Below are 24,602 nucleotides of genomic sequence, written 5' to 3' on the forward strand. Positions count from 1 at the left end.
CTCATTCCCCAGCAGCACTGGGGGGGTGACCAAGGCCTGAGACACCTCCAGAGACTCCCAACCAGTCACAGATGGAAACGGTGAAGAGAAAACCCTGCTGGTGACAACAGGAGGATGTACAACCAGTCAGCAGTAAGCAGTTTCCTCTGATTCCCAACAATTTAACACCCAGAAAAGGCAATTTCCAGCAAACAGAGTTTAGAAAGACAAGCCACGTATGAGTTTATTTCGAAGGACACTCAAGCTCCACTCTCTGAGTTCCTGTTAAGAGGTTTCAAGCATTACAAAGAGATTTTCCCTTCCCAGGGTTATAAACCAATTAGATAAAGACCAAGTTAATCCCTTATTGTGTCCAAAGAGCTACAAGCAGACACCAAACACAGAGATTAGTCCCTTCCTTTGAGCACCCCGCAGCCCAGGCAAACCCCAAGCCGAGGAGCACAGAGCCCCTGGCTCCTGCAGGGCTGCACAGGGGGCTGCCAGGACACTGCAGCACCATCCTCCTCCCAAACCCTCCCCAGGTGACTCAATCCAGAGTCATCTGAGTTTACCTGAACCTGGAACAGAGGAGTTCAGAGCCTCATGCCGAGGGAAGCCAGGGCAGTGATGCAGAGCCACGTGCTTGGACTTTTTATGTTGGGGTTTTTTTTACCTGATTTTTCCTCACCCCCCCGGGCAGAGGCAGCTGGGGGGGGCTCAGGCCAGCCTAGGACAGCAGTGTCCCCAGCCCTGGGTCCCTCACGCTCCTGTCGAGGAGCTGAGCTCAGTTCCTTGAGCTTCCACCCAAATCACAGCTTTGGCTGCAGAGCCTCCCCTGACCAGCCCACCCCAAATCTCTCATTGTCAAATGCCAACTAGAAGCACAAAAAAAAAATCACCAACAGCTCAGGGATTCAAAGCACAGACGTTAGATTAAACATGAGGTTAAACCCAGAGCAGGAAGAGCCACAGTCCCACGTGCTGAGAGCTCCCCTCTTCTGCCAGGGCCATCCTGGAGGAGCTCCTCCCCACAGAGCCTCCTCCAGCACAGCTGAGTCAGATAAGGGGCTTCACTCAGCACAGCTGGGGTCAACCTGCAGTGGGAGCGGTGTCACCCAGAATTTGGGATGAGCCAGGGCCCAGCACAGGCCAGAGCAAGCAGAAAACCCAGATGGATTTCCCCGGTGTTCTGCCCATGAGGTCCAGGAAGGAGCTGTTCCCCGCCCACTCTGGCACTTGCGCCTGAATTTGTGACAGGCTTTAGGAGCCTGCCCCCATGCTCAGAGAAGTCGCTGATTTGTGTGGGGTTGGAATGAGGAATGAACTGATCCCTGCTGGCAGCGGTGCTGTGGCTCTGTCCCCACCCTGCTCCCTCGGGACAGGACACTCCCAGGACCAGCTCCAGAGCTGCCCACGGGCCCCAGGGGAGCTGGGTCTATGGCTTCCCCCCTTTTCCCACCCGGGTTTCCAGAGGGACAGCCCAGACCCCGACACAGCAGAGGCAGAACGGGCTGGGTTTTGTCCCCCCACCCAGAGCAGCTCCAAGAGAAAAGAACTGAAGTTGTACAACAAATTTATGCAAAATTGAGGTTAAAACAGCCCACAGGAGCCTGACCCGAGCACCCCTCCCCAACCCAGGAAAGCATCCTTCCTCCTCTTCAGGCTGGGATCCCACACAGCCACACCAAGATCTCCCAGAGCACATTCTGCTCCTGCTGCTCTTCAGGAACAGTCAGGAACCACCTGCCAGCCTCAGCCAGGACCCCACACCTTGGGAGAAGCTTTGGCCCTGCAGGCTGGCCGAGGGTCACGGATGATTTGGGCACAGCAGCTCTTGGCTCTGGGCTCTGCTGGGGCTGCGTCAAAACTCCAGCCTGGGATCTGGGCACTCGCAGTGCTCTGTGTGCCAGGAATGACCTCCCCATCCTCCTGGGATCCTTTCCCCTGAGATGATCCTTCCTTCAGGAAGAGCGGGGCAGCAGGGCTGTTCCCCCCGGAGCTGGAACGGGGCTGCTGCTCCCCAGAGACGTGGGAGGGAACGGGAGAGCCCAGGCTGCAGGGACGGGGAAGCTGCTCCAGAAACAGCAGGAAGGGAGGTGTCTGTGCCCCAGAGGTGTGGCAGGAGACACAGGCCGGCTCTGGGGGGAAAATGCCTCAACACCCCTTTGTGAATCGCCCCCTGCAGCTGCCCACGGGCTCCAGGGAGGTGTTGCAAACTCACACGTGAGCCTTTGCTTATACAAAAGATTTTAACAATACTTGAAAACAAACCCTGAGAAATTCACTGCAAGGATTCTCCCTGAGCAGTGGCTGGTGCTGTCCTGAGGGACACAGACTGGCACAGCTGTCCCTCAGGGTGGCACTGGGCTCCTGCATCCAGCAGGACTCAGCCTCGGTGCAGGAGAGGACCCAGCAAAGAGGAGCTCTGCAGTTTCTTCTGGCACCAGACTAATCCTCCAATTCAGCCTCCTTTTTGCTGCTGGGAACAAAAAAGAGAAAGTAGAAAGTAGTTTTTTTTAAAAAAAAGTAGAAACCAACAGGTACAAACAACTGGCACTTGGTGGCCGAGGAGCTCAGGTACAGAGGGTGTGAGAGACAAGGTCACAACTGGAGTGAGTGTGGGGTTCTGGTGCACTCCCCTCCAAACCAGCCAGAGTGAGCTCCAGCAAACACTGGGGACACCTGGCCTGGCACTCCCAGAGCTGCCCCACGGCCTGGCCATGCTGAGAAGTGCCACCACAGCAGCTGAGAGAGCCCCTTGTCCTGCCCCTGGGTGCACAACTCAAAGAACAAAGGAGCTGAGCAGGATCCAGCACCATCCACGTGTCCTAAGGAATCCACCCACAGAGCTGCCTCAGCCAGCACTAATAATCCCCCACTCCCCCAGTGCCACCATCCCCAGCTCTGCTCCCTCAGAGCCCTGACACACCGGGCTCACCCCGAGCAGCTCTTGGGACAGGGCTCCCTGCTGTCTGCCCAGCCTGGTCCTGGGGCTGAGGGGGCCCAACACTGCTGTGAACCCCACTGGAGAGGCAGCAGAGCCACAGCACGAGGAGCTCCTGCACCTCAGGGGACCTGCCATGGATTTACCCCGACCTGACACCCCCTGGCCCACCTTATGTAAGAGTGGGGGGACTCTGACCCTCCCCAAGACCTGGGGGCCAAAACCAGCTCCCTGCAGGTATTTCTGTTCACCCTCAGGTCATACCTGTGGGCGTTAGGGCTTTCTTATGACCAGTGCTGAAAAAAGACCAAATCCCCTCTGCCCTTCCCCAGCTCAGGACACGGCGCTGTCGGAAGCAACGTGTGAGGCAGCGTGGCCACACGGAGCAGAAATCACCTTCTGGAGGCAGCACATGTCCTGATCTCCTCACCCAGCTCACCTTGTTACCCTGCCTGTACCTTTAATGCCATTACTGCAGCTCATTCCACGAGCAGAGCCCCTTTTGCCCACACACCCACCTCTCTGGGCTGGCAGGGAGAGCCTCCAGCCCCTCCAGCGGAGCACAGGGCTGCTTCCGAAGGTACTCCCTGGACCTAATGTCAGCCTAGAACCGAGGAAGAAAATGAGTGAGAAATGGCTGAGCAGCCTGGCTGGTGCCTGCTCTGCTATCCCAGAGTGTCCCATCCACCCTGCTGTCAGCACATCCCACCAGAACACCGCATGGCCCAGTGTTACAGCAAGGCAGGACAGCCTGGGGCCAGGAGAGCACCAACCACATCCCAGGAACTGTTACACAGCATTGCTGGGCATTCACTGGGTGTTCCTGCCCCCACCCTGAGGTGTTTGCTCAGCCCTCCAGTGCTGCACGACTCAGCAGCAGACCCTTGATGCCATCACAAGCACATCCCAGGCTCTTGGACAACTTTGAGGACTGGCAGTTGATTTTTACAGTCCTTCAAAGTTTTTTCTCCTTTAGAAACTTCTTTCCCAAACACACTGCTGTGACATTTCCGAGCAGCTGCCGTGCCCACCTCAAAGGCAGAGTGTCTCTCCCCACTTACAAAGCAGGATGTGACCTTCCCAGCTGGAAAAGCTTCACAGTGTCTGGTGATGCTTGGAAATTGGGTTAACACATCCCCGGGGACTGTCCTTGAAGCATTGGCTGCTCTCCCCCCACGCTGCTCCCGAGGAGCCTCTCCTGCAGCCCCGGCAGCCCCCAGGCCCCTCAGCGCGAGCCCCCAGCAGAGGCTGTGCCTGCTGCTGGAACCTGCTCCACAACTGCAGAGCCTCCTGCCAGCTGAGAAGGAGAGAGTTACATAAGGGGTGGTTTGTTTGGGAGATTTTTTTCCCTTCTCTCTATAATTGGACAGTTTCATAACCGAACTGACAAATAACTTTGATCACTCTTCAGGATAAGCGATTACGTGACGGATTTTATAACCAGGGAAGGAGGCTGCTCAATAGTCCCCACGGGGAGACCAAGGAGCAGGAGGCACAGCTACCAACTATTTTTCTAGGGAAGAAAAAGCCCAACCACATTCTTCTGAGAACATCAGCTAATGCTTGATGAGGTGGCAGTTCCCAGGCAGGGCTCACTCCTAACACAGCACTGGAGTCAGTTTAAGGTGGTGATTAACCATGGGCTTATCAATAAAATGGATCACTGTCCTGCAATAATCCTCACAGATTTGGGTTATTTTCAGAGGGGATGAGTGCTGGCTGTGGAATTGGTGCTTTGTCTGTTATCTGAGGGGCTGTGGTGGTCCCTGTGCACAGCAGGCGTGGAGGGGGTGCACCCAGAGGGAGCTGGAGTCTCAGGACACCCGTGACTGCTGTCCAGTCCCAGAGGAGAGGCTGATGCCTTGTCTCATTCTCCTGAGGGCAAGTGTTCAGTGTTTCACAGAAAGGGACCTGCAGGCTTGTCCTTCCTGGTGGGCTGGAGCAACCTCAGGCTGTCCCAGCAGCCCCTCCCGGAGGCGGAGGCGGCCCAAACCCGCTGGGCACGGGGCCAGGGGCGGCTGAAGGAAGCACCAAGCGAGGAGGAGGCTGGGGAGCAGCCACCAGGAACCCGACCAGCGAGAGCAGAGCAGGCTCCCGGTGCAATCCCTGCCAGCTGCAGAGTGGCACCAGCTTCTGCTTCCCTGCTGTGCACCAGCACCCTGGGAATGAGCACCGGGAGGGGTCTGCCCTCTGTCAGCAGGAGGCAAGGGCAGTGCTCTCAGCAGGCTCTGGGACTGCTCCAGGGCCACTCGGGGGAGTGCTGTGCTGGCTGTTCTGGGATGGCAGCTCCCCCCAATTCCTGCCTGGGAGCTCAGAAGGACCAGCCCTGTGCAGGACCTCACAAGGGAGCACAGCTCTCCTGGCTGGGCCTGGCACGTGGAACGAGGACTGAGTGGGATGTAAATACTGATTGCAGGTGACAAGGGAAGTTCATCCTTCTGCTTCCTCCGAGAGATCACTTCTCTCACCTGCACCTCAACCAGTTCCTTGGCAGCACAACCACATTGTGGGCTGAACACAAACAGACCGCTCCCGCTCCCTGCCTGGATAGCGCTGCATTCCCAGGAGGCACCACATCCCCTAAAGCAGGAGGTCCGAGCTCCCACAGCAGCTGCACTGCACGTGCTGCCCTACACAAACCTCAGCCACAGCCTCAGGAGCTGTGGGCAGCTGAGCTCTCACAGACCATTTTATTTCCAGGGCTGCCAGAACTTCCAGACCAGGACCTGATGATCCACAGGTCTCTCCTGACACTGGGAAATCCATAAGCACTGCACCTGTCAGGTCTGCAATTTCTGGAGACATACCACAGCAAAAAGGCCAAGTTAGCCACCCATGGCAGCATTCCCCACAGCCTCCTGCTTCCTGACTCCAGCTCTAGGTGCCCAAGAGCTGAGGCTTTCAGCTCCGCCTGTGCCAAGAGCTGTGGCAGTCACCACACACAGGAAGTGTGGCAGGGACAAGTCCCATGGAAAGGTTTGAGTGTCCTCATCTTCTGCCACCCCTCCAGAGTAAACACACTCCCCTGTTGGATTTTTCATCTCTCTGTAAGCAAAGTGATAATAATTCATTCCATCACTCTAAGGAAAAGGTCACAGAGAACTGGAAGAGTCTCCGAACATGAGCAAATCCTGGAGATGTCTGGAAGCGAAATGAGGGTGACGAAAAGCTCCGAGACACCTTTTAGATTCCAAAGGGAATGCTTTTCCCTTCCCTTTGAACACGCCGAGCTGCAGAACTGGCTCGGAGCTCTGCAGAGGCATCTGTCCCTGGCTGGAGCAGGTTACATAAGGAGCTCCACCAGCCTCCTCCGGTCTGGCAGGTGCTGGGGCTGAGACTGGAAACTCCAGCTCTGCTATGGACACCCCAAGGCTCATTTTGCTCCAAGGACTGAGATTTTGGGGTAGTTTTTAAGTAGAGTCTCAGTTCCAGAGAACACTGCAGCTCTGGAGCAGCACCCAGCAGGGTCACCCAGCACTGCCCCGGGCACTGCTCAGGTGGGCACACCCCTGACCCCGCCACAGCAGCGATGCCAATGGGCTCTCCCAGGGCAGTGTTAGGGACAGGGACACCTGGGCAGGCCCTGGCGTCACTTCTGGCTCTGGGCTGTGGAGCCACCAACAGTAGAGTGACCTCGGGGAGAAGGGAAGCACTTGCCAGGCCAGAAGTCCCAAAAGCTTTGAGCTTCTCCTGAGCCTTTCCCCAGGTTCTGCTACGATTTGTAATGAGCCAAGGCTGAGCCTCGGCGGCAGCTGCAGCTCGGTGACGGTGATGCAGTGCTGTCACCTGCTGGCTGGCGGCTCCGTGCGGAGTGCGGCAGCGGGAAAGGCCCAGAGGAGCGGCACTGCGGGCTGTGCTGGGCTCCAAGTGCCCGGGAAAACCGCATTCCCAGCTCCTGGGGATTAACACCACCATCACAGGAGCTGCCTGCAGCAGGAAATCAGTCAGGCTGGGTCTGCAGGCAGGGCTGGGAATGCTGCCAGGCACTGCGTCAGGAGAACGGGCCTGGAAGGACCAGTGAACACCCCCGTGGGCTGGGGGAACAGCCCAGCAGGAGGCTGTCAGCAGCACAGGAGGGGCAAACTGAGGCTCTGGAACACCCCAGGGCTCGGCTGCCCCTGCCCCCGCCTGCCCTCCCCCGGCTGCCCGGCCGTACCTGCCGGATGGGCTCCGGGATGCGGAAGCGGCAGCAGGCCCTGACGAGGCGCACGGCCGTGTCCAGGCTCACCCGGTGGCCCACGGAGACATAGAGGGGCTTGGAGCTGTTGTTGCAGCTCCGCAGCACCTGGGCAGTCAGAAAAGAGGGATCAGGCAGTGAAGAGGCTCACTTGAACATACCCAGAGGAGCAGGGGAATTAGGAGCCAGCCAGACCCCTCAGGTGGGGTGGTGGCTCTGCGTTTGCAGCTCCCAGCCTTCCTGAACATCATCTCCATCCCAGTGTCTCCTCCAGGGACTGTTTGTCCCTTGTGGCCCTTCCCCAAACGCCTCAGGCTGCTCTGGGATGCAGGGAGATGTGCCAGCACAGGCTGACAGCACACACAGGAAGTGTCTTACAGCTGCCTGTTCCTGCTCTGAATCAGACGCTCCCAGACTGATCCTGGGAAGCTGCCAGGAAACTGGCACCTCTCCCAGACTGTGGCTCACAATCCAGGGTGCTGGAGCACCTCAGGTGCCACAGCCACGGATGTGAACGTTCCTGACACCTGAGCTGCCAACTCCCTACAACCACCTGAGCTCGCAGGAAGGGGCCAGCAGTGTCACTGGTCACCTGTCCACAGCTGCCCTCCCGGACGGGATCACTGAGACAGCCCCGCTGTGCAGAGTGACCAGTGGCCAAGTGACAGCTTACCATGCCCAGGACTTTCCCTGAAGTGCCTGTCAGTGGGAATGTCTCTCCTGACCTCTGCAGGGAGCGGACCTAGGGACAAACACACACGAGTCAGGTCATTAGCACATAATTGTATGTGGTGTCCAAATTCCCTTGGGATATTAAAAACCAGAGCTAAATCCCAGCCTGGCCTAACCTGCTCCCTGTGCAGCTCGTCCCTGACCAAGCCATCCACCTGCAGGAGGTTCTTGGCCACTCCAATGCACGGCAGGTCCGTCAGGACTCCCAGGTGACAGGCTGTGCCAAACCCTGCCAACAACCAGCCACTGTAACTGCAGGACACCAGGAACAGGAATCCCAAGGAGCAGCACAGGGACCAGGAGAGCAGGGCTCTCCAGGAACAGCCTACCTCTGGGATGGAGCAGGCCATTCCCATCTACCAGAAGCACCTGAAAAAGCCAAAGCAGAAATATTATTTCCTGGACACTGAGAGCACTCCAAGGAGCATCCAGGGATGCTGGCTCTGGTAGGAAGGAGAAATCTCTCTTGGTTCTTCACCTCTCCCTTGTAAGGCTCTTCCTGCCTGTGCCTGACCCTAAAGCAGCAGCAGCGTGGGGCTGGCAGCGCCCTGCACACACCACGGGGCTCCCACTGCCATGGGAGGCCTGGCTGCTCTCAGCTCCACATCCCTGCTCCCTGAGGACAGCGAATGGATGCTGCAACACAGCTCTGCCCCTGCCCCTCCCGCCCCACCAGCTCAGGCTCCGGAGGGACAACCCCCTTCCCAGGATTCTGCACCCAGGACACCCCAACTCGGCGCAAGGAAAGGACACCACACCTGAGGCTGGAGCTGGGGCTCCTCCTGCTGCAGTCTCTGGACAGCTTCCACCAGGAAGGGGACCTCTCGGAAGGCCAAGAACCCGGCCACGTACGGGGCACTGACGGCCACCATGCGGCAATCCTGGTACAGCACCTGGGGCAGGCACAGACAAAACCTCGGGACGCTGCCCGAGATCCCTGGATGTTCCAGAGGCTCCTCCTCTGGTTCACGCTCCCTCTGCTCACCCCTTTTAAACCCAGGAACCGGTCAAAGACAACCCCGTGAGGCAGCACAAAAAAATGATTCCTGCCTTGCCCTGCAGAGCACAGCAGGACTTGAGATTCAGTTCATTAAAATCCCAGCAGACAGCATCGAACTTTATTTCTCTGCTCATTAGAGCCTTTACAGTTAAAAATAATTTTTATATCATTTTGAAAGCTGGGAAAGAGACCAAAAATCTTTATTTATTAGTTCAAGTAAAATGACTGTGAGATCCATGACAGGTTTGGAAAAGCTTTCCTATGTCACATCCCATATTATCAGCCAAGAACTCACACGCGAGACTCTGCACTGGAGCACTACGAACACCTCCCTCTGCCCACGGGCACCAGCTCCCCTGCACAGACACCGCAGCTGCCTCTGAACCCTGGGAGTTCCCAGCCATCCTACAAAACTCCCGCAATTGGGAGCTGTTTGTATCACACCTTCCTAAACTTCTGCCTAAATCCTTATATAGATTTTTTTTTTCCTGTTTATCTTTCTTGGGAACACACACATGGAAGGTTGCTGAACACACACAGAATCACGGAATGGTTTGGTCGGGAGTGACCGTGTAGCGCAGCCCACACCTTCCACTCGCCCAGGTGGCTCCAAGCCCCGTCCAGCCTGGCCTTGGACTTCAGGGATGGGGCAGCCGCAGCTGCTCTGGGCACCCTGTTCCAGGGCCTCCCCCCCCCTCACAGGCAGGAATTTCTTTCCAATCTCCCATCTAGCGCTGCCTCAGAGCCCGTGGTTACGGCACGGCCGGACACAGCCCCGGCACGGGGCGCTCCCCGCGGTACCTCGAGAGCCGGGAAGCTGAGCACGACCAGGGAGGCGCAGGCACGGCTGTCGTCGCCCTTGATGTAGGACAAATCCACACCTCCCACTCTCTCCAGCCCGGCAAAACGGGCATCTTTCTGCCACTCCTCGGTGTCCTCCTCCACCACGCTGGCCTTCAGCCGGGCCTGCTCCCTGCGAGACCCCCGGCGCCGCGGTGAGAGCGGGGTCCCCTCCCGGGAGCCGCATCCCCGCGCCCCCGTTCCGCCCGCCACGAACCGCGCCCCGCTCGCTCCCGGGGAGCCCCCAGACCCCAAGCACGGGGCTCTTCCGTGGCTTGTGCGGACGCGGTGCCGGGGGAGCCCCGAGCGGCCCGGTCCCTCCCCCCCCGTTACCGTTCCCAGCGGCGGCGCCGCCCGGGGGACGCGGCCATGGCGGAGCGGGCCCGCCCGTCCCGCAGCGCCGCCGTCCCCCGGAACGCGCGGCCGAGCGCGGCCGTTCCGGGCCGGGCTTAGCGCCGGGTCCCGGCAGCGGGCGGGGAAGGAGCCGGGAGCGGCCGCGCAGCGGAACTGAACCCGTTTATTGGGGAGGGGGAGAGCAGGGCCCGGCCCGGGACAGGCGGGGGGCCGGGCTTAGCGCAGGGAAGGAGCCCCAGCTGTCAGGGCTCCCGTTTTTCCTTCCTGGCCCCGCCGCAGAGTGGTGCTGGGCAGGAGCCGGTTCTGCATCCCGGTGCTGACAACTCGGCGCCAGGAGAAAGGCAGACTGAGAAACATAAATCCCTGTCCCAGCACGAGGGCACCATGGTTTGTAAAAAAAGTCCTTCATATTCCTCCAGTGGCTCTGGGGCTGTGATGATCCAGGATTCACACAGAGCTGCTGCGTCTCTTTCACCCTCCTCCTCCACGGCCACCTCTCCTCTTCACATCATGTGAACAACAACCCCAAACCCAAAGAACAACCAACAATCCCCAAACGAATGCCCAAAGTTGCAGAAGGCCCGAGATGGGTGCTGTGGCAGCGACGTTCACTGGCAGTGTCCTGTCCTAACTTTCCCTGTGCTCCCGCTTGAAGAGAGCAGTTGCTTTCCAGGTCGCAGTGGCATGAGAGAGAAGAATCTCATCTGGGAATGTGTCTTCCAGCTCCATAGCTAATTCAGACTCTTTGGCATAAAGGTAAGGCAAGAGTGATTCCTTCAGGCTGGAAGACAGAGCAGAATAGCATTAATAGCTGGGGTACAGCAAACCACCAGTGCCACAATATCAGTGCATTGCACCACCCAAAATACTCAATATACACCATTTAGCAGGTGTATGTGTAGTGAGAAGGGTTAAACAGCCAGTTGGATGCACAGAGCCCAGCCAGGGGAGGCTGCAGGGCAGAGCTGAGCTCTGGGGCTGAGCTGTGCCTGTGCAGAGATAAATGTGCCTATCCCTGAAGGCTGGGCTTGATGATCATGGAGGTTTTTTCCAACCTTAATCAGTTTGTGTTTCTATTACTATTGTATTCAAGTGCCTGCAGAAGTGTTTGTGCCCATGGACAGCAGCTCCTGCTGTGTTCCAGCAGTGTCCCCAAAAGAGCCTGTGTGAGATGGAAGTGACACCTGCCAGAAAAGGGTGTGGATATTCCCAATGCTGCTGGTTGGGCCATGACCCCCAGGACAGGAATGTGCCAAGGGAACTGTTCCCATCATGTGCATGCTCAGAGGCAGACAAGCTTCAGTTAACAACAACTCTGGGGGGTTTGGGTGTGTAACTCCTACCTCCACTTGGGTCTCAATTCCTCCACAGCTTGGACACGTCTCAGCTTCAGGATGATCATTTCATGGAGCTCTTGCAGGAAGATTTCCAGCCTTGAGTGGACCAGGAAGGTGTGCAGGAGCTTGGCAAGCTCTGGGGTGAGCTCTTCTTTGTAGTCTGGACTGACGTCTGCAAAAGGATCCTAAAAATGCAGTGAGGGGAGAAAAAACCCAAACGCACATTTGAGCAGCTGCAGGCAGAGCAGAGCAGAGCAGAGCAGAGCAGGTCACACAGAGGGGCTGGGGTTCCATACCCTGCCGAGCCGCAGCAGCTGCTCAGATTTGTGGGCACCCAGGAGCTGCCACAGGGCCACGCTGTGTCTGAGCTGGCACCGCCTGAGGGCCTGGAAGAGAAGCACATCCGTGGCTGTGAGGGATGTCCTTGGAGCCCATCCCCAGCCTGCCCTGCCCAGAGAGAGCTCAGCATGGAGCTCCTCCAGCCCCTCAGCCTGGGTGCAGCCCATCTGCCTTCAATAATCCACTTTTTGATATCACTACAGGGAGTGGGGAAGTGAGAGGGCTCTGTCACACATACTGGGCTTGAATAAGGTCACACTGGCTGGATTTAGCATAAACCAGGGCAGATTTTATCCTGTAAGAATCAGAGCTTTGCCCTCCGGGCTCACCTGCAGCACGTGAGGGTTCGTCTGATCCCCCATCTGCAGGACCTGTTCAATGTAGTCAGTCAGCAGCATCTCAGCGTTCTCACCAGCCATGGCCAGGAAGCCCAGGGTGATCTCAGTGAGGGACAGAGCATCACACACATCACTGTAGGACTGCAGCTCCCCACTGATGATGTTCATCACAGAACTGGGCAGAGCACTCTGAAAACCATGAGGTTGCAGTTAAAATTATTTTAGAGCCATTCCTTTTTCTGTTCAAATTGCTCAAGTCATGGAAGACAACAGAGCCCCAGATTTAGGAAACTGAAATGCTGATCTATCTCCCTTTTCTTTGTAAATCCTGACTGACAACACAAGGCCAGATTGCACATACCCAAGGCATGCTGAGAAATCATCAGGCAAGCCTTTGGATGGACAAGGCAAGGGACACAAAACCCTTGGAAAGCCAGGGATTTCATGCTTGCCCTGCTTCCTGCAGCGCAGAAACCCACCTGCTCCAGCTTCATCCTGACATCACTGAACAGCTGCTCGTAGTTCCGGTCATGTCTGTACACCAGGGTGGGGATTCCCTGTCAGGAGAGAAAACCATGGATGTGAAGCTCTGGAAAACTGCTCCCAGTGCCCTCCAGGCTGCACAGCCCCTGCCTGTCCTACCGTCAGCATGATGAGTGGCTTCCCCTGCAGGAACTTGCTGATCACTTGCTGCTGGATCCTCTCCAGATCAAAGTCCTGCAACGTCTCCCCTCCCTTCTCCATGCTGTACTGACAGTTGGACAGGATCAGAGGGATCAGGTCTCTCTCGACCTCGTAACTGATCAGGTGCAGGTCGGCCACTTCCGAGGGGCTGATCAAGTACCTGCAGGGAGCAAAGGGCCTCTGTTCAGAGGGAGAGGCCTCTGTGGAGCAGGGAAAGCTGATGGTGAGGGAGCAGGAGATGCAGCAGAGCCCAAAGACTGGAAGAGCAGCACACCTGTCATCCTGCTTGGTGTGCCTGTTGACGGAGTGCACGAAGTCATTGTGCAGCCCGATGAGGTAACTGGCCAGGGCCGTGGAGCACAGGCCCAGCCCCTGCCGCCGCGGCAGCAGCACCTCCAGCCTGCTGTCCAGGCTCAGCTCAGAATCACAGTACCCTTTAGGCAGCTTAATTTCCCCTGAAATACAGACAAGGAGTGTTTGAGGAGGCCCAGAGCCAGCCCAGGCTGAGCCAGGGCAGGAGAAGGTAGGGAGCCTGAGAAAAGCTGTGCTCTCAGCCTTAGGGACAAACACAAAGGGGAACAAGTTCAGGTGAGAATACTACATGAGGGAAACAAGTTCTTCCCCTTGTACCTAGATTCTTAAAATTCAAAGGCCAAGCTCAGTTCTGAGGATATGCCTCAGCATCACTGATGGGAGGAACCTGAACTGAGAACGAGGAGCAGCGGAGGAGCAGGGCTGGGAAAGAAGCTGCTCACCATTGGTGTCCAGGGAGCTTCTCAGCTTGTTCCAGACAGACAGAAACACATTCACTCTTCTCTCTAACAGGTCCCTCATCACACCTGAGAAACAACAGAAAGATAAATCGATGAAACACCTTTTCCTGGTGAAACTCTGCAATACAGGGATCTTCAGAGCACACCGCTGAACTCCAGGCAACTGCTCAAGAGACTAAACAGACGCCAAACACCTTTCTGATGCTATCAAATGGAGTTATTTGCTCAATTTGTTAATATTTTTCCATTATTGTCTGCTCCTGGCCCAGGCCACAAAGATGGATTGGTCCTTGGTCTGATTCTGCATGACCTTTATGTACTTTTCCATAAGCACTTAAAAACATCGGTAATTGTACTTAAATGCAATAGAAGGAGTTGCCACAAACTTCATGAAAGGAAGGGGAGGGCGTTTTTTCCACTCTTTAGGCATACCCTGCTCTAGGGCTGAGCTTAAAATGCCAACATAACCACTGCTGCACTGCGCAGAGCTCCCACCCCTCACAGAAAATCTCCCGTACTTAATTCCCTTTAAAGTCATCTGGTAACTTTTCCAACCATATCCAGGTCTCCAGTTCATTTGGATGAGAGTTAAAAAGAAAATGTGAGTTTTCACCTTCGCTTTCAGCTATACAATCCAGCATTTTCTGTTTTATTAATTTTGGCAGAGTCTCCTCACCTGAGTGGGGTTCCCTGAGGAATTCCCTGATGGAGCAGTGTTTGATCTCCGCTGTGTTCTGGAATTGCCTCACCAAGTCTCTCTGCAGAGCCAGAATCTCTGGTAGGAATTTCACCAGCCTCAGCTCAGTTTCCTGGAAGAGGAAAGGGAACCTGTGGGTAAGGCTGTTGGGAAGACTTTTATGGAATTACTTCTTCAGTGTTTAAAAGACAACAATATTTTTCATGTTCATTGTCAAGATCATAGCAAGTACTGAGAATAAAGAAACTGGATAATCCAAACCAATTGCTCCAGGTGACCCAAGCCAGGGCTGGAGGTCCCTTCCCACCCCAACCAGTCTGTGCTTCTGTGCTCTGATCTTTGAGCATCCCAGGCTCTCACCCCTGTGCCACCCCCACCTTCTGCAGGAACTTCCAGAGGAGAGGGACGGTGTCCTTGGCATTCTTTTGCTGCACAACTTGGCCCAGGTTCTCCACTGAAACCCTCTTGCGGCAGCTCCACATCTTGGAGTGGTGTATGTGGCTGTCCCCTGGCAGCTGGGACAGGAATGCAGCTGGGTCCCCATACACTATTTTCACTATGGGGTTGGAAGAGATTCTCTCATCCTCTTGTATCTGTCTGTTTAACTTCAGAAGCTTTTTATCCAAATCCTGCAGTAAAAAAAAAAAAAAAAATCAGCTATTTTGAAATACCTTAAACTGAGCGAAGCCATTTCTGCTTTTCCAGCTGTACAAAATCATCCCAGAACAATTCCTGTCTCAGACTCCCATTTCCCCAGGTAGGATAAAGGCAGCTGATCCTTAGCCTGCAGCTGTGCCAAGGATGGGTTGGCTTTAGGAACAGCCAGGTGAAAAGTGTACCACAGACAGTACAGCACGTCAGATTTCCAGTGGATTTTGACCTGCTCAGCTACTGACTCTGTACAGCAGATTTCTCACCTTCAGTTCAGGAACAATAATTGTGTTTGCAACAATTTCTTCCCATTTGTTTCTCTTCTCTTTGGTGGAGAGAACATCATCAAACTGCACCAGCCCTGCAATAGGAATATTTCACCTCTCACATCTGCAATATTTCAGTGAAAAGAAAGCACAGATTGACAGGTCCTAGAAGTTAACTGAGTATCTTGGTCCAGCTGGAGAGGGACACCCAAACATCACACAGTGATCCAGGTTTCCAGGAGCTTCAGCCAGTCATTCATGTGAAAGATGGGGACATTTATACAACTCCTTCATAATCCCAGAAAGACTGAACAGATTGTCCAAGGTCAGACTATGACAGACTGAAGCTTGGAATACTGACTGGTGCTGTCCCACACTCAAAATATGGGGTATTTACACATAAATCCCTCTGTGCCACGGTGACTCCAGATCCCACCATGAACCCCACTCTGCCATCCCTCTTCTCCCAAAGAACTTCTGGCAGTCACGGAGAGGCAGCACAGAACACAGACTGCCCACAGCACGAGCTGCTGTGCTGGGAGCAGCAGCCCTGCTCGGGAGCTGGAAGCTCTGCCCATCTGTCACAACGTTATTTTGTCAATAATTCATTTTCAGACTTATTGACTGCACCAAACCTTGCAACCCCCATGTACTTGACTGAAAGAAGCTAAGAGCCAAAAATTCTTCCCTCCCTACAGTAAGAAACAAGCTTCAAACTCTCTGTTTTTCTCTTCAGCTCAGCTACTGCTGTTGGAAGTGGTTTATCCGCAAAGTGCCTGCACAGCCACAGCCCTTCAAATACAGCCCCAGGTGTGACAGGCCAGCTGGCTTTTCTTACACTGGCCTGGCTCCTGCTGGGGGGCCTGCAGGAGGCTGCAGAGCACGAGGTGGACAATGTTCATGGTGTCATCCACACTCTTCCCCAAAATCCTTGTCAGCTGTGCCAAGTCCTCCTGGATGTGCTGCTGCAGGAAGCTCACCACATCATCCACTGCCGGCTTGATCATCATCGTCAGGGACTAAAGACAACAAAGGCAAGAGTTGAGCACAGCCAAAAACATCCAGGGAAGCACCAGGCACTGCTCAGTCCTGCCAGGCACCCCCACCTGTGGGATTCCTGCCACCTGGGCCCATCAGGGCAGGGGTGGGTGGATGTGCCTGCGTGGAAGTGCAGGAATTAACCAAAATCCCTCCTGGGCAAGGAGGGAGGGAATTTGGGTCTTGCATCTTGACAGACTGCCCTGGTCACTTGGCAATATAATGAAAAGGACCAGCAGCATACAAAAGTTTCCCTACATTTTGTGTGACCGCTTGGAAGCATTTTTGGAAGATACCTGAGGAGCTCTGGAGGCTCCCAGCAGCATTGACAGGTGCGTGAGCAAACGGAGCAGCACAAAGACCCCGGGGGACACGCCCCGGTCAGACACTCCTGGGGCTCTTCTGTGCTGAACATCTCCCAGAATGTGGCCAGTTTGAGTTCTGTCTCCATGATTCCTGCAGGAAAGTGTATACATGGTATTTTTTTGCCTTGACAAAACCCACACAAGACACCTCTGATACCCAGCAATGTCTTTTTGACCCACAATGTCTTTGAATGCTGTAAAAGCTGCCGATTCAAAGTGCTACAGGGGAGTGGCAGCTTCCAGCTGGTTTTGTACACAGAAAAGCAAATTTCTGTGGTTTTGCTGCCCAATTACTCGGACATCCCTTCCTAACACCTTCCAGAGAGCAGCATGAAGTGGTTGGTACCTCTGGCCTTTGAAGGCACTGCAGGCAAGTCCTGCATCATTTAGCACTGCAGAGGCACTGAAGCAAAGCATACCTGGATAGCTGGAAGCCCTGCAGGGGTTTGTGCTCGGTGCCTCCAATGGGGACCCGGCAGTCGGGACAGCGGCTCTTTTCCATGGGAAGGCCACACTGGGAAAAGGAAAAGGAGAACACTGAGTTGCAGAGCAACAGCTTCTCCAGCAGAGAAGGAATGAAACGAAAACCCAAGCTGTAAGTGGTTAATTCAAACCCTGCTACAAACTGGGCCTCTGCCTGATGTTTCCTAATTTATGGTATAAATCTTCAGGGTATTCTAAATTTTACATTACAATGATAAAATGATCAATAATATCGAGTTTAGAAGTGGAACTCTGTGCATCGAAACCTTAAAACCAGTAAACAAAATAGAACAGTTTATTGTTGAAAACTTTGTCTGCTTAAATACCCACCAGTCCCAAATTCTTACCTCTCCCACAGTGCAGGGGTGGCCATTAGGACATTCTGTCAGAAGAGAAACAAACAGAACAGTATTCTAAGACAGATTTATAAAGCCCCTGTTACTCCCTTTCATTGGGACCATCATCCTGGAGCAATAGATATGCTTCAAGATCTAATCAAAACCCCTGACCATCCCAAAGCCCAAAGGACTGACAGAGCCACACAGGAAGCCAAGAAATTTTTCAGTGCTGCTTCTCCTTGAGAAACAAGGAATCAAAGCCTGACAGATTGTGCTGCTGAGTGCAGGAACGCTCCCAGCCCCCATGCCCAGCTGCAGGAAGGTCGAGCTGTGGGAAGCAGAGACAAAGCTGGCCAGGAAGGTGGCAGAGTTCTCCTCTCATACCCTGTTCGTGTTGTGCTTGTGCCCCCTCAACCTCCGTGAACAGCTACAGACTCAACAGCACTGGATGTCCTTTGGTGCATCACCCCCACAAACTGTCACTACAAATCTGGATTTACCAATGATAACTTGTGCTGAGGAGTGTGTTTGTCCTCACATTTGGAACAGTTTCATTCTCCAAACCCAAGGAATCCCTTCACCAGCCAGCCAGCAGCACTCACCATACCAGCGCAGAGCGGCCAGTCCCTCCCAGGCCCTCGCCTGAGCCATGATGTCCTCTGGCATTGTGGGCAGAAAAGAGTGCTGAGCAGGGAGAGGGGAAAACAGATACAAATGGATCTGTAAATCAGTTCTTTCCTGTAGCAGTCACTCACTGGTTCCCTGTTCACACTGGGGAACAGAGACATCTGAGAGCAGAGGTCAGGCAGGTGACGCAGATGCAGATTTTCAAATTCTACCTTTGAAAATCCACTCTTAGAACTGTCAATATTGTTGAGACTTGCATGTGCACTCTCCAGCCACGCTGCACTGCATTCCTGATGCAGCCTGGTGTGTACCAGCATGTCTCCTTACACCTTGGGTAGCCAGGAGCAGCAGAGCAGTAGCTCCCTGCCCCCAACTCAGGAGCCAATGCTTTCTGAGCAGGCAGGTCAGCACAGTGAGACCTGCCAGCAGCTTTCAGCCTTGCTCAGCCAAATATCAGCAAAGGTATTTGCTTCACCCTGCTCAGGATGCAGAGGTACCTTGCAAAAATACCAGGCCAGAGCTTGTTGTTGTGCTAATTAACCCCAACAGCGCTGAAATAATCACCCCCCAGTACTTCACAGCTCAAGCAGTGAGCTGGAGCATTGCTGTTGAGAAAGGTCCAGCAGAGGATCCAGCAGGCACAGGCAAGAACCAGGGATGTGCTGAACTGCACGCGAGCTCCGTGTCCTTACCTGCATGGTGTGTGGCTGGAAGGCCAGGTTCCTGAGGGGCTGCAGGACAGGGCTGTGCCCGCAGAGCAGCACGGCAGCCACGTGCACAGCCATCTCCACCAGCACCCCGTGCTGGCTGCAGCCCCGCGGCTCCAGGGCCAGGCCGGGCAGGCCGTTCCTCACCAGGGCAACTGCAAAGAGCTGCAGCTCGGGGGAATTCAGCACTTGGGAGCTCTGGATGAACTGAGTCATCGCCTCTGTTTGCTGAAAGCACACATTTGAAAGAGCTAAAGCCAGCAGGACACTGCCCATCCAAGCGAAGAGCAGTGGCAGCTGCTTCCCACGCTGGGTTACCCCGCTTCGAAAACCTCCCCAGACTGCTCAGCTCGGGCCCAGCCCTGGCTGAGGAACAGCAGCAAAAGCTCCTCCACCACTGATTCAGATCCCCTTCATCCTCACCCATGAAGCAGGTTTGTCACAGGCTTCCAAAGGGGAGTGTCCTACCTGCTGCTTGGGATGAAGGCTTGGATCCCTGGCACCGTACAGGGCCGTGACCTCTCGGAAGATGGCCAGGAGCAGGTAGGCAGATTCCAGAGCTGGGGAGCTGCCGGAGGCCTGGAGAAGAACCAAGGATGTGGCAGGGGACAGGCCAGAGCTGTCCCAGCTACAGTGATAGAGTATGCAGGTGGGAAGGTAAAGAACACGTGTGCTTGAGCACAAACCACAGTGACCTCCCAGCAAAGGCCCCAGGTGCCTCCATGGGAACAGACACTGCCCACAGGGACACCGAGCTGGAGCCATCCAAACCCCAGCAGGGGTCTGCAGGGAGGACTGGGCTGTACCTTCTCGGCCTCGAGCAGCCCCTGGGCCGTGCCCTCGATCATGGCTCGTCCCACGGCGTCGCGCAGGGCCCGGTACCGCTCCCCACACACCAGGTACCGGTCGATGTGTTTGGATTGGCTGTGCTGTACCTGCCAAGGGAACAGCCATGCAGAGCACTGGGGACAATAACCCAGCTGGAGGAGGCAGAAACTCCTCTTCCTCCCAAGCACTGGGGCATTTCAGCCTCCCCAGAGCACCAGCAGCAGACACGGCCACCCAAAGGTGCTGCTGGGAGGGACTCCATTCACCAGAAAGCCAGGACAAGTCACCTTCCCAACCACTGCCACTGTGGCCCATCCCCCAGAGCCACGCAACAGTGGGAACACCCCAAAGCAGCACAAAGTGAAGACAAAGAGGAGACCAGAACCATCCCCAGGAGACGCCTCTTCTCTACCTGTTGCAGAATTTCTGCTGGGAACACCCAGCTGAACCGTGGCTCTGTGACCAACTTCTGAGCAAATTCCATCCCGTGCTGGCTGGCAATCCTCCTGACCAGGTACACACGGTGCCAGTCGTTCCTGGCAAGGCTGCAGAACTTCTCCACGTTCTTCAGGTAACGCTGCTTCTCCTTCATCTGCTCTGGCTCTGGAGGGGAAAAAAGAGGTTAAAAAAAAAAAGAGGCAAAAGCACATTCCACTTTGTAAAACTTCACTGTCTGCACCAGCTGTAGCACCAAGTCCCTTTATTAGTACTGTGTAATTACACAGGAGAACTTCAGAGCCCTCCCTTCCTCAAGTGTTGTCTGGAGCATTTCCTCAGCCAGATTTCAGACAATGATTCATTTCTTCAACAAGGAAGATATAAACTCTTTGATATAAACTCTTAATCCCTTCTAGCTGTGCAGAGCTCTCATTCATATAAAACAATAGGCCTTACAGCAGTCCTGAGACTGAAGCAGCATTTATGCTTTAAAGTTCAATTTAGTGGGCTCTAAATAAATCTCATTTTTAGCATCAGGAGGATAAAATAAATCTCCTTCCACAGGTGTAACTGCCATGCAGCTACACTGGGGTCACCAGCACAGCCTTGCTAGCAGTTACAGAGCCCTTCTAACACCTGGTACAGGGGACAGACACTGACTGACACCCCCAAGGAAAAAGGGACTTGCTGCTCTTGTTCTTGGCCACGCACCAAAACAGGTCCTAGCAGAGCACAGGGCACTGACCGTGTCCAGCCCAGATGCCCTGCTGGCTTTGCCCTGCATCCAGCATTTCCACCTGGCAGCAGAACAATCCCACTTACTCGTGTGCTGCTGCAAGTCGAAGATCAGCTCTGCAGCTCTGCTCAGATACAGGCGCACCGCGGCCACGGCCTGCAGGTATTCCACGGAGGATTCCTGAGGAGCCTCTCTGCTGCTCGCCGGGAGATAGTTCTCTGGAAATCTGTCCTCAGGCAGACTGTTTCTGTGCTCATATCCCAGGCTGTCCTCGGACTTTTCACACATGGAATCCTACAGAGAGGCCGGAACACCGGTGAGTGGCAGAGCCGCCTCGCTGAGCCAGCCCCGCATCCCCAGGGCACCCACCCTGCCACGAGCACAGCAAACCATCCCTGCACCCTCCAGCCCACTGCTCCCCCTCACCCTAAACCTCTGCCATGTCACCAAACACCATTTATAGGATGTGCCCCAGCTGTCCCACATTCCCCAAGCTTGGCACTGAGCAAGAGCCATGAGCAGGCTGTGAATGACACACGTTCCATGTTCCAAGATGCCAAGCTCCACCTGTGTGTCCCTTAGCAAGAACACAAATGGGGATTTTAACTACAAAGTCACTTTAAAAAAAACTGTACGTAATGAAACCTCTCCCCTGCTGTCACATTTGTTTCAGGTTGTCCAAAGCCCTGAAAGTTATGCAAGGGGAGGAAAGGGAACAATCCAAAAGGCATAATAATTTAAGTTCTGCACAGTAATTTAAGTGTCTGTGGAGACAAGAAGGCAGTTCAGCAGTGGGCTACTGCAATGAGAAAGGCCCTGCCTGCTGCACTCCTGTGCCGGAATTTGAGTCTTAACACTCAGACACTCCAAGGGAAAGAATTTATGTAATGCTGCAGAGACACACAAACCTTTCCTTGAAAAGCAAGGCTCGTTCCCAAGAGCAGGTTCTGACCAGGTGATTTGATATCAACTCCTTTTGGGCTTTCTAGCTGAACAACTAGTTATGTACACAAGAAACATGCCTCATTGTAGGCAGAAGAATTTCTATTCTTCACTTTTTTTGCTCCTGCAACAGTTTCATGGCCCAGCTCTTACCTCCAAGCAGTTGACAAAAAGCAAGTAGAGCTCTTTTTTGTCATTTTTCTCTAGGAGCTCGTTGTGCTCCACCTGGGACAGGTAGCGCTGCACGTCATCTTTCACTTCATTGAAGCTACAGGAGAGAGAGACACCCCCTTACACAGCTGCCATGCTGACAGGACTGCTCCTGCTCTAAATCACAGCAGAGCTACCAGAGACACGTGGGGTCACTCTGGATCCAGCTGCAGGATGGAAAAGCCGTTGTGCCATTTTTTGCAGGTGACATTTGGCTTCACAGCCTGAGCCAGGCTCAGTGAGCATTTCCAGGGCAAAAGGCATCTGATGTGTTTAAACAACTGATTTAGGAGGTGCTCACACCTGAGAAGGGGCTTTTGTGCCCTGCCTGCAAGGGGAGGTGGGAGAGCTGTGGGAATGGGAAGGTCTGTGGAGCAGACACAAGATCAGTCCTGATTAGATCCCCATGAATGAGGAGTTTGGTTTGCTGACCTAGATCAGAGCAACCACTCAGCCACCTTCCAGCACCCAGGCATCCACCCTCAGCACGGGGTTAGTGAGGGACAGCCAGGTAAACCTTGCACAGGCTGCTCACACTGCACCACAAGCTCCATGCAAGCCAGCCAAGCTGCATGACTAATGCAAAGGGATGAAATCCACCTGTAAGGGTTCAAATTCAATGGTGCTCATAGAGGTGAGGAGAACAATCAGATCGGTTTGATGAGGAACAGAGCAGAACCAGGCCCTGGCCTAACCCCCCTCAGCTGTCTGTGCTCACCTGTACTTCAGGAGCAGCTTCAGCATCACAGAGCGGATGATGGGAGTTTCATCCACCTCATCATTAAACGGGGACAGGAATTTTGTGTAGACAGCACAGTGATCTGTGGAGATAAGGGAAGGACAGGTTTGGCAGGTGAGAGAAGGTGGTGACTGATTCAGCTCCATAGGACTGAGTGTCAGGGTGAAGGGAGCTCACCTGAATCTTTCACGAGGCTTCTGTGAACAAAGAGCAGATTCAGGAGCCTCTGGATCACCTCGGGGTCAGGGGGCTCGTTGTCTTTGAAGCACATGGTGGTGACCACGTCTATGAAGAAGTTATTGCACCTCTGCCGGAACAGGGCGTTCTTTGCTATGGCAGCTCTGGGAAGGGCAAAAGCAAACACAGAACCACTTCAGCCATGGAGGAATCGAGCAAAAGTCACCAAAGGGAGATACTTTTCCACCTTCTCAATGAGATGATCCTTAAGGTTCCTTCCAACCCAAACCATTCTGTGATTTGCAGGTTTTTACAGAGGCCAAGGCAGCTTTCCCCTTCTTTTGAAACAACAGAACAGACAGGACCTGTTCAGTTCCAGAGGGACTGCAGCAGAGTTCCTTGCCACTCTGCTCATGTTGACAACCTCAGAGCTGAGAATTTCCTCACAAACTCTCCCCAGCCAACGCTCCCACCTTGCAGAGGGTGGCTGGAGTACCTGAGCTCCTCAGAGACAGTTAACTCCACATCATCCACGGCAACCCTGCAGTAGGGACAGAGCATCTGTGCTGGCACCAGCCACAGGCTGATGCACTTGTGGCAGAACACGTGGTTGCAGGGCAGGCAGACAGGGTCCTTCGGCTCTCCCAGGCAGATGGGACACGGCTCCAGACCATGGCTGTAATCCAAAACCAGCAGTGAACACAGCTGCTTCCATGCTGCCTCCCCAAAAGCCTTGAACAAGATGTTCAGCTGCAGCTAGAGCGAGAGCAGACAATGCACGACAGGCTGGCTCACTGCTCAGCTCAGGGTGCAGAGTCAAAGGGGGTTACTGCTCTTCCTTTGGCTTTCACTCCAGCCCATGCAGCACTGCCAGAAGTGTGCTGGCAACACAGGCCATGTCTCTGCTGGCCCCTGCAGCCTGTCCCAGTGTCAGTACCTGTAGAGCCTGCTGCTGACCTCCTCCTTGCACTGGCACAGCACTGTCATCACTGCAACAAAGGTCGGATGAGACTTCATGTCTGAATTGTGCTGGAAACACTGCAGAGGGAAAGGACAAAGCCCAGTGACTCAGCTCTAACACCTGAGACCAAAACTCCCATGATCAGCAGAAGCAAAGAGGGAAGAGGTGAAATCACAGCTCTGCTCACCTTGGCAAGAAGTAAAGTGTATTTTCTCACTAAGCCCTCGAATTCTGGCATCACAGCGTGGATGCCAAGCAAGACGTGTTCCACGAAGAGTGCCATGGCAAACACCCGGCTCCAGCAGGCTCTGGGGAGGAAAGCAGGATTGCACCACCACAGGGGGAGCTGGGAGCAGGAATGGCACTGCAACCAGGGCAGTCACTGATCTCACTGCTGCTCATGCTCCCCTCCACAGCATTCCTGCACTTCTCACTTGCTTTGCCCTTTGGTTTTCCAAAGGGATTTTTGTCAAGGACAGAACAGATTCCAGCACTTAACCCAGAGGACACACGGGCCTGGCCTGGAGGCAGCACTGCAGCAGGACCAGCACCACTGCACACACCTTCTCACACCTCTAACTTCTACATCAAAAAAGTAATTTAAAAAATACCAATCACAATTAGCTACACTTTCTTCAAGTAAACTAAACGAGGTCTGTGAGAAACTGGGGTAGCACTCTGGGCTTTCTTCCAAAACACAAGATGCAGTGAAACTCCCCATCTCCTGAGTCTTTATGCACAGAGGATGAAGTGGGGAGATGCTGCTGGTTAACAGGAACCTGAGGAGAGTTTTAAATAACCCCTGAACCCAGATGGAATGCACCAGATGATACTGCCAGATTTAGAGAGAGAATCTACAGGAGATGAGGGAGAAAAAATGCAGTTCTTGCTGCTTGGTATGT

The 24,602-nt window shown here is 54.4% G+C and overlaps 2 protein-coding genes across 10 annotated transcripts in view; both read right to left on the reverse strand.

Annotated features, from left to right (window-relative positions):
* Positions 1 to 197: 197 nt before the first annotated feature.
* Positions 198 to 10,123, reverse strand: ENDOV (endonuclease V). Of its 7 annotated transcripts, none has more exons than XM_039562053.1 (9): positions 10,006 to 10,123; positions 9,634 to 9,805; positions 8,591 to 8,725; positions 8,162 to 8,201; positions 7,949 to 8,061; positions 7,774 to 7,842; positions 7,080 to 7,208; positions 3,442 to 3,527; positions 198 to 2,455 (listed from the first exon to the last, which is right to left on the reverse strand). In XM_039562053.1, exons 1-9 carry the CDS (start codon positions 10,041 to 10,043, stop codon positions 2,428 to 2,430), a joined length of 810 nt encoding a protein of 269 aa, XP_039417987.1. In that variant the 5' UTR covers positions 10,044 to 10,123; the 3' UTR covers positions 198 to 2,427. The 7 variants fall into 7 exon arrangements, with proteins under 7 accessions (XP_039417987.1, XP_039417986.1, XP_039417989.1 ...); XM_039562052.1 differs by having other exon boundaries at positions 198 to 2,458; XM_039562055.1 differs by lacking the exon at positions 3,442 to 3,527 and having other exon boundaries at positions 198 to 2,458.
* Positions 10,124 to 10,171: 48 nt separating this feature from the next.
* Positions 10,172 to 24,602, reverse strand: part of RNF213 (ring finger protein 213) — a 46,916-nt gene continuing 32,485 nt past the window's right edge. For 2 of the 3 annotated variants that reach the window (XM_039562011.1, XM_039562010.1), the window contains exons 40-66: positions 23,888 to 24,008; positions 23,677 to 23,777; positions 23,236 to 23,415; positions 22,740 to 22,903; positions 22,542 to 22,644; positions 21,767 to 21,881; positions 20,758 to 20,965; positions 19,910 to 20,100; positions 19,476 to 19,604; positions 19,138 to 19,248; positions 18,655 to 18,897; positions 17,938 to 18,019; positions 17,345 to 17,379; positions 16,934 to 17,028; positions 16,446 to 16,605; positions 15,950 to 16,130; positions 15,112 to 15,206; positions 14,572 to 14,823; positions 14,174 to 14,306; positions 13,480 to 13,563; positions 12,999 to 13,179; positions 12,683 to 12,884; positions 12,520 to 12,597; positions 12,032 to 12,229; positions 11,660 to 11,749; positions 11,370 to 11,548; positions 10,172 to 10,807 (exon numbers count right to left, since the gene is read on the reverse strand). In XM_039562011.1, the coding sequence (XP_039417945.1) occupies positions 10,654 to 10,807; positions 11,370 to 11,548; positions 11,660 to 11,749; positions 12,032 to 12,229; positions 12,520 to 12,597; positions 12,683 to 12,884; positions 12,999 to 13,179; positions 13,480 to 13,563; positions 14,174 to 14,306; positions 14,572 to 14,823; positions 15,112 to 15,206; positions 15,950 to 16,130; positions 16,446 to 16,605; positions 16,934 to 17,028; positions 17,345 to 17,379; positions 17,938 to 18,019; positions 18,655 to 18,897; positions 19,138 to 19,248; positions 19,476 to 19,604; positions 19,910 to 20,100; positions 20,758 to 20,965; positions 21,767 to 21,881; positions 22,542 to 22,644; positions 22,740 to 22,903; positions 23,236 to 23,415; positions 23,677 to 23,777; positions 23,888 to 24,008 (3,865 nt within the window). In that variant the 3' untranslated portion in view covers positions 10,172 to 10,653. Of the gene's footprint in view, positions 10,808 to 11,369; positions 11,549 to 11,659; positions 11,750 to 12,031; positions 12,230 to 12,519; positions 12,598 to 12,682; positions 12,885 to 12,998; positions 13,180 to 13,479; positions 13,564 to 14,173; positions 14,307 to 14,571; positions 14,824 to 15,111; positions 15,207 to 15,949; positions 16,131 to 16,445; positions 16,606 to 16,933; positions 17,029 to 17,344; positions 17,380 to 17,937; positions 18,020 to 18,654; positions 18,898 to 19,137; positions 19,249 to 19,475; positions 19,605 to 19,909; positions 20,101 to 20,757; positions 20,966 to 21,766; positions 21,882 to 22,541; positions 22,645 to 22,739; positions 22,904 to 23,235; positions 23,416 to 23,676; positions 23,778 to 23,887; positions 24,009 to 24,602 lie in introns of those variants that run through there. The other variant, XM_039562012.1, reaches the window with a different exon arrangement.

The sequence above is a fragment of the Corvus cornix genome, chromosome 18 (assembly GCF_000738735.6).
Source record: "Corvus cornix cornix isolate S_Up_H32 chromosome 18, ASM73873v5, whole genome shotgun sequence".
Taxonomy (NCBI): Eukaryota; Metazoa; Chordata; class Aves; order Passeriformes; family Corvidae; genus Corvus; species Corvus cornix.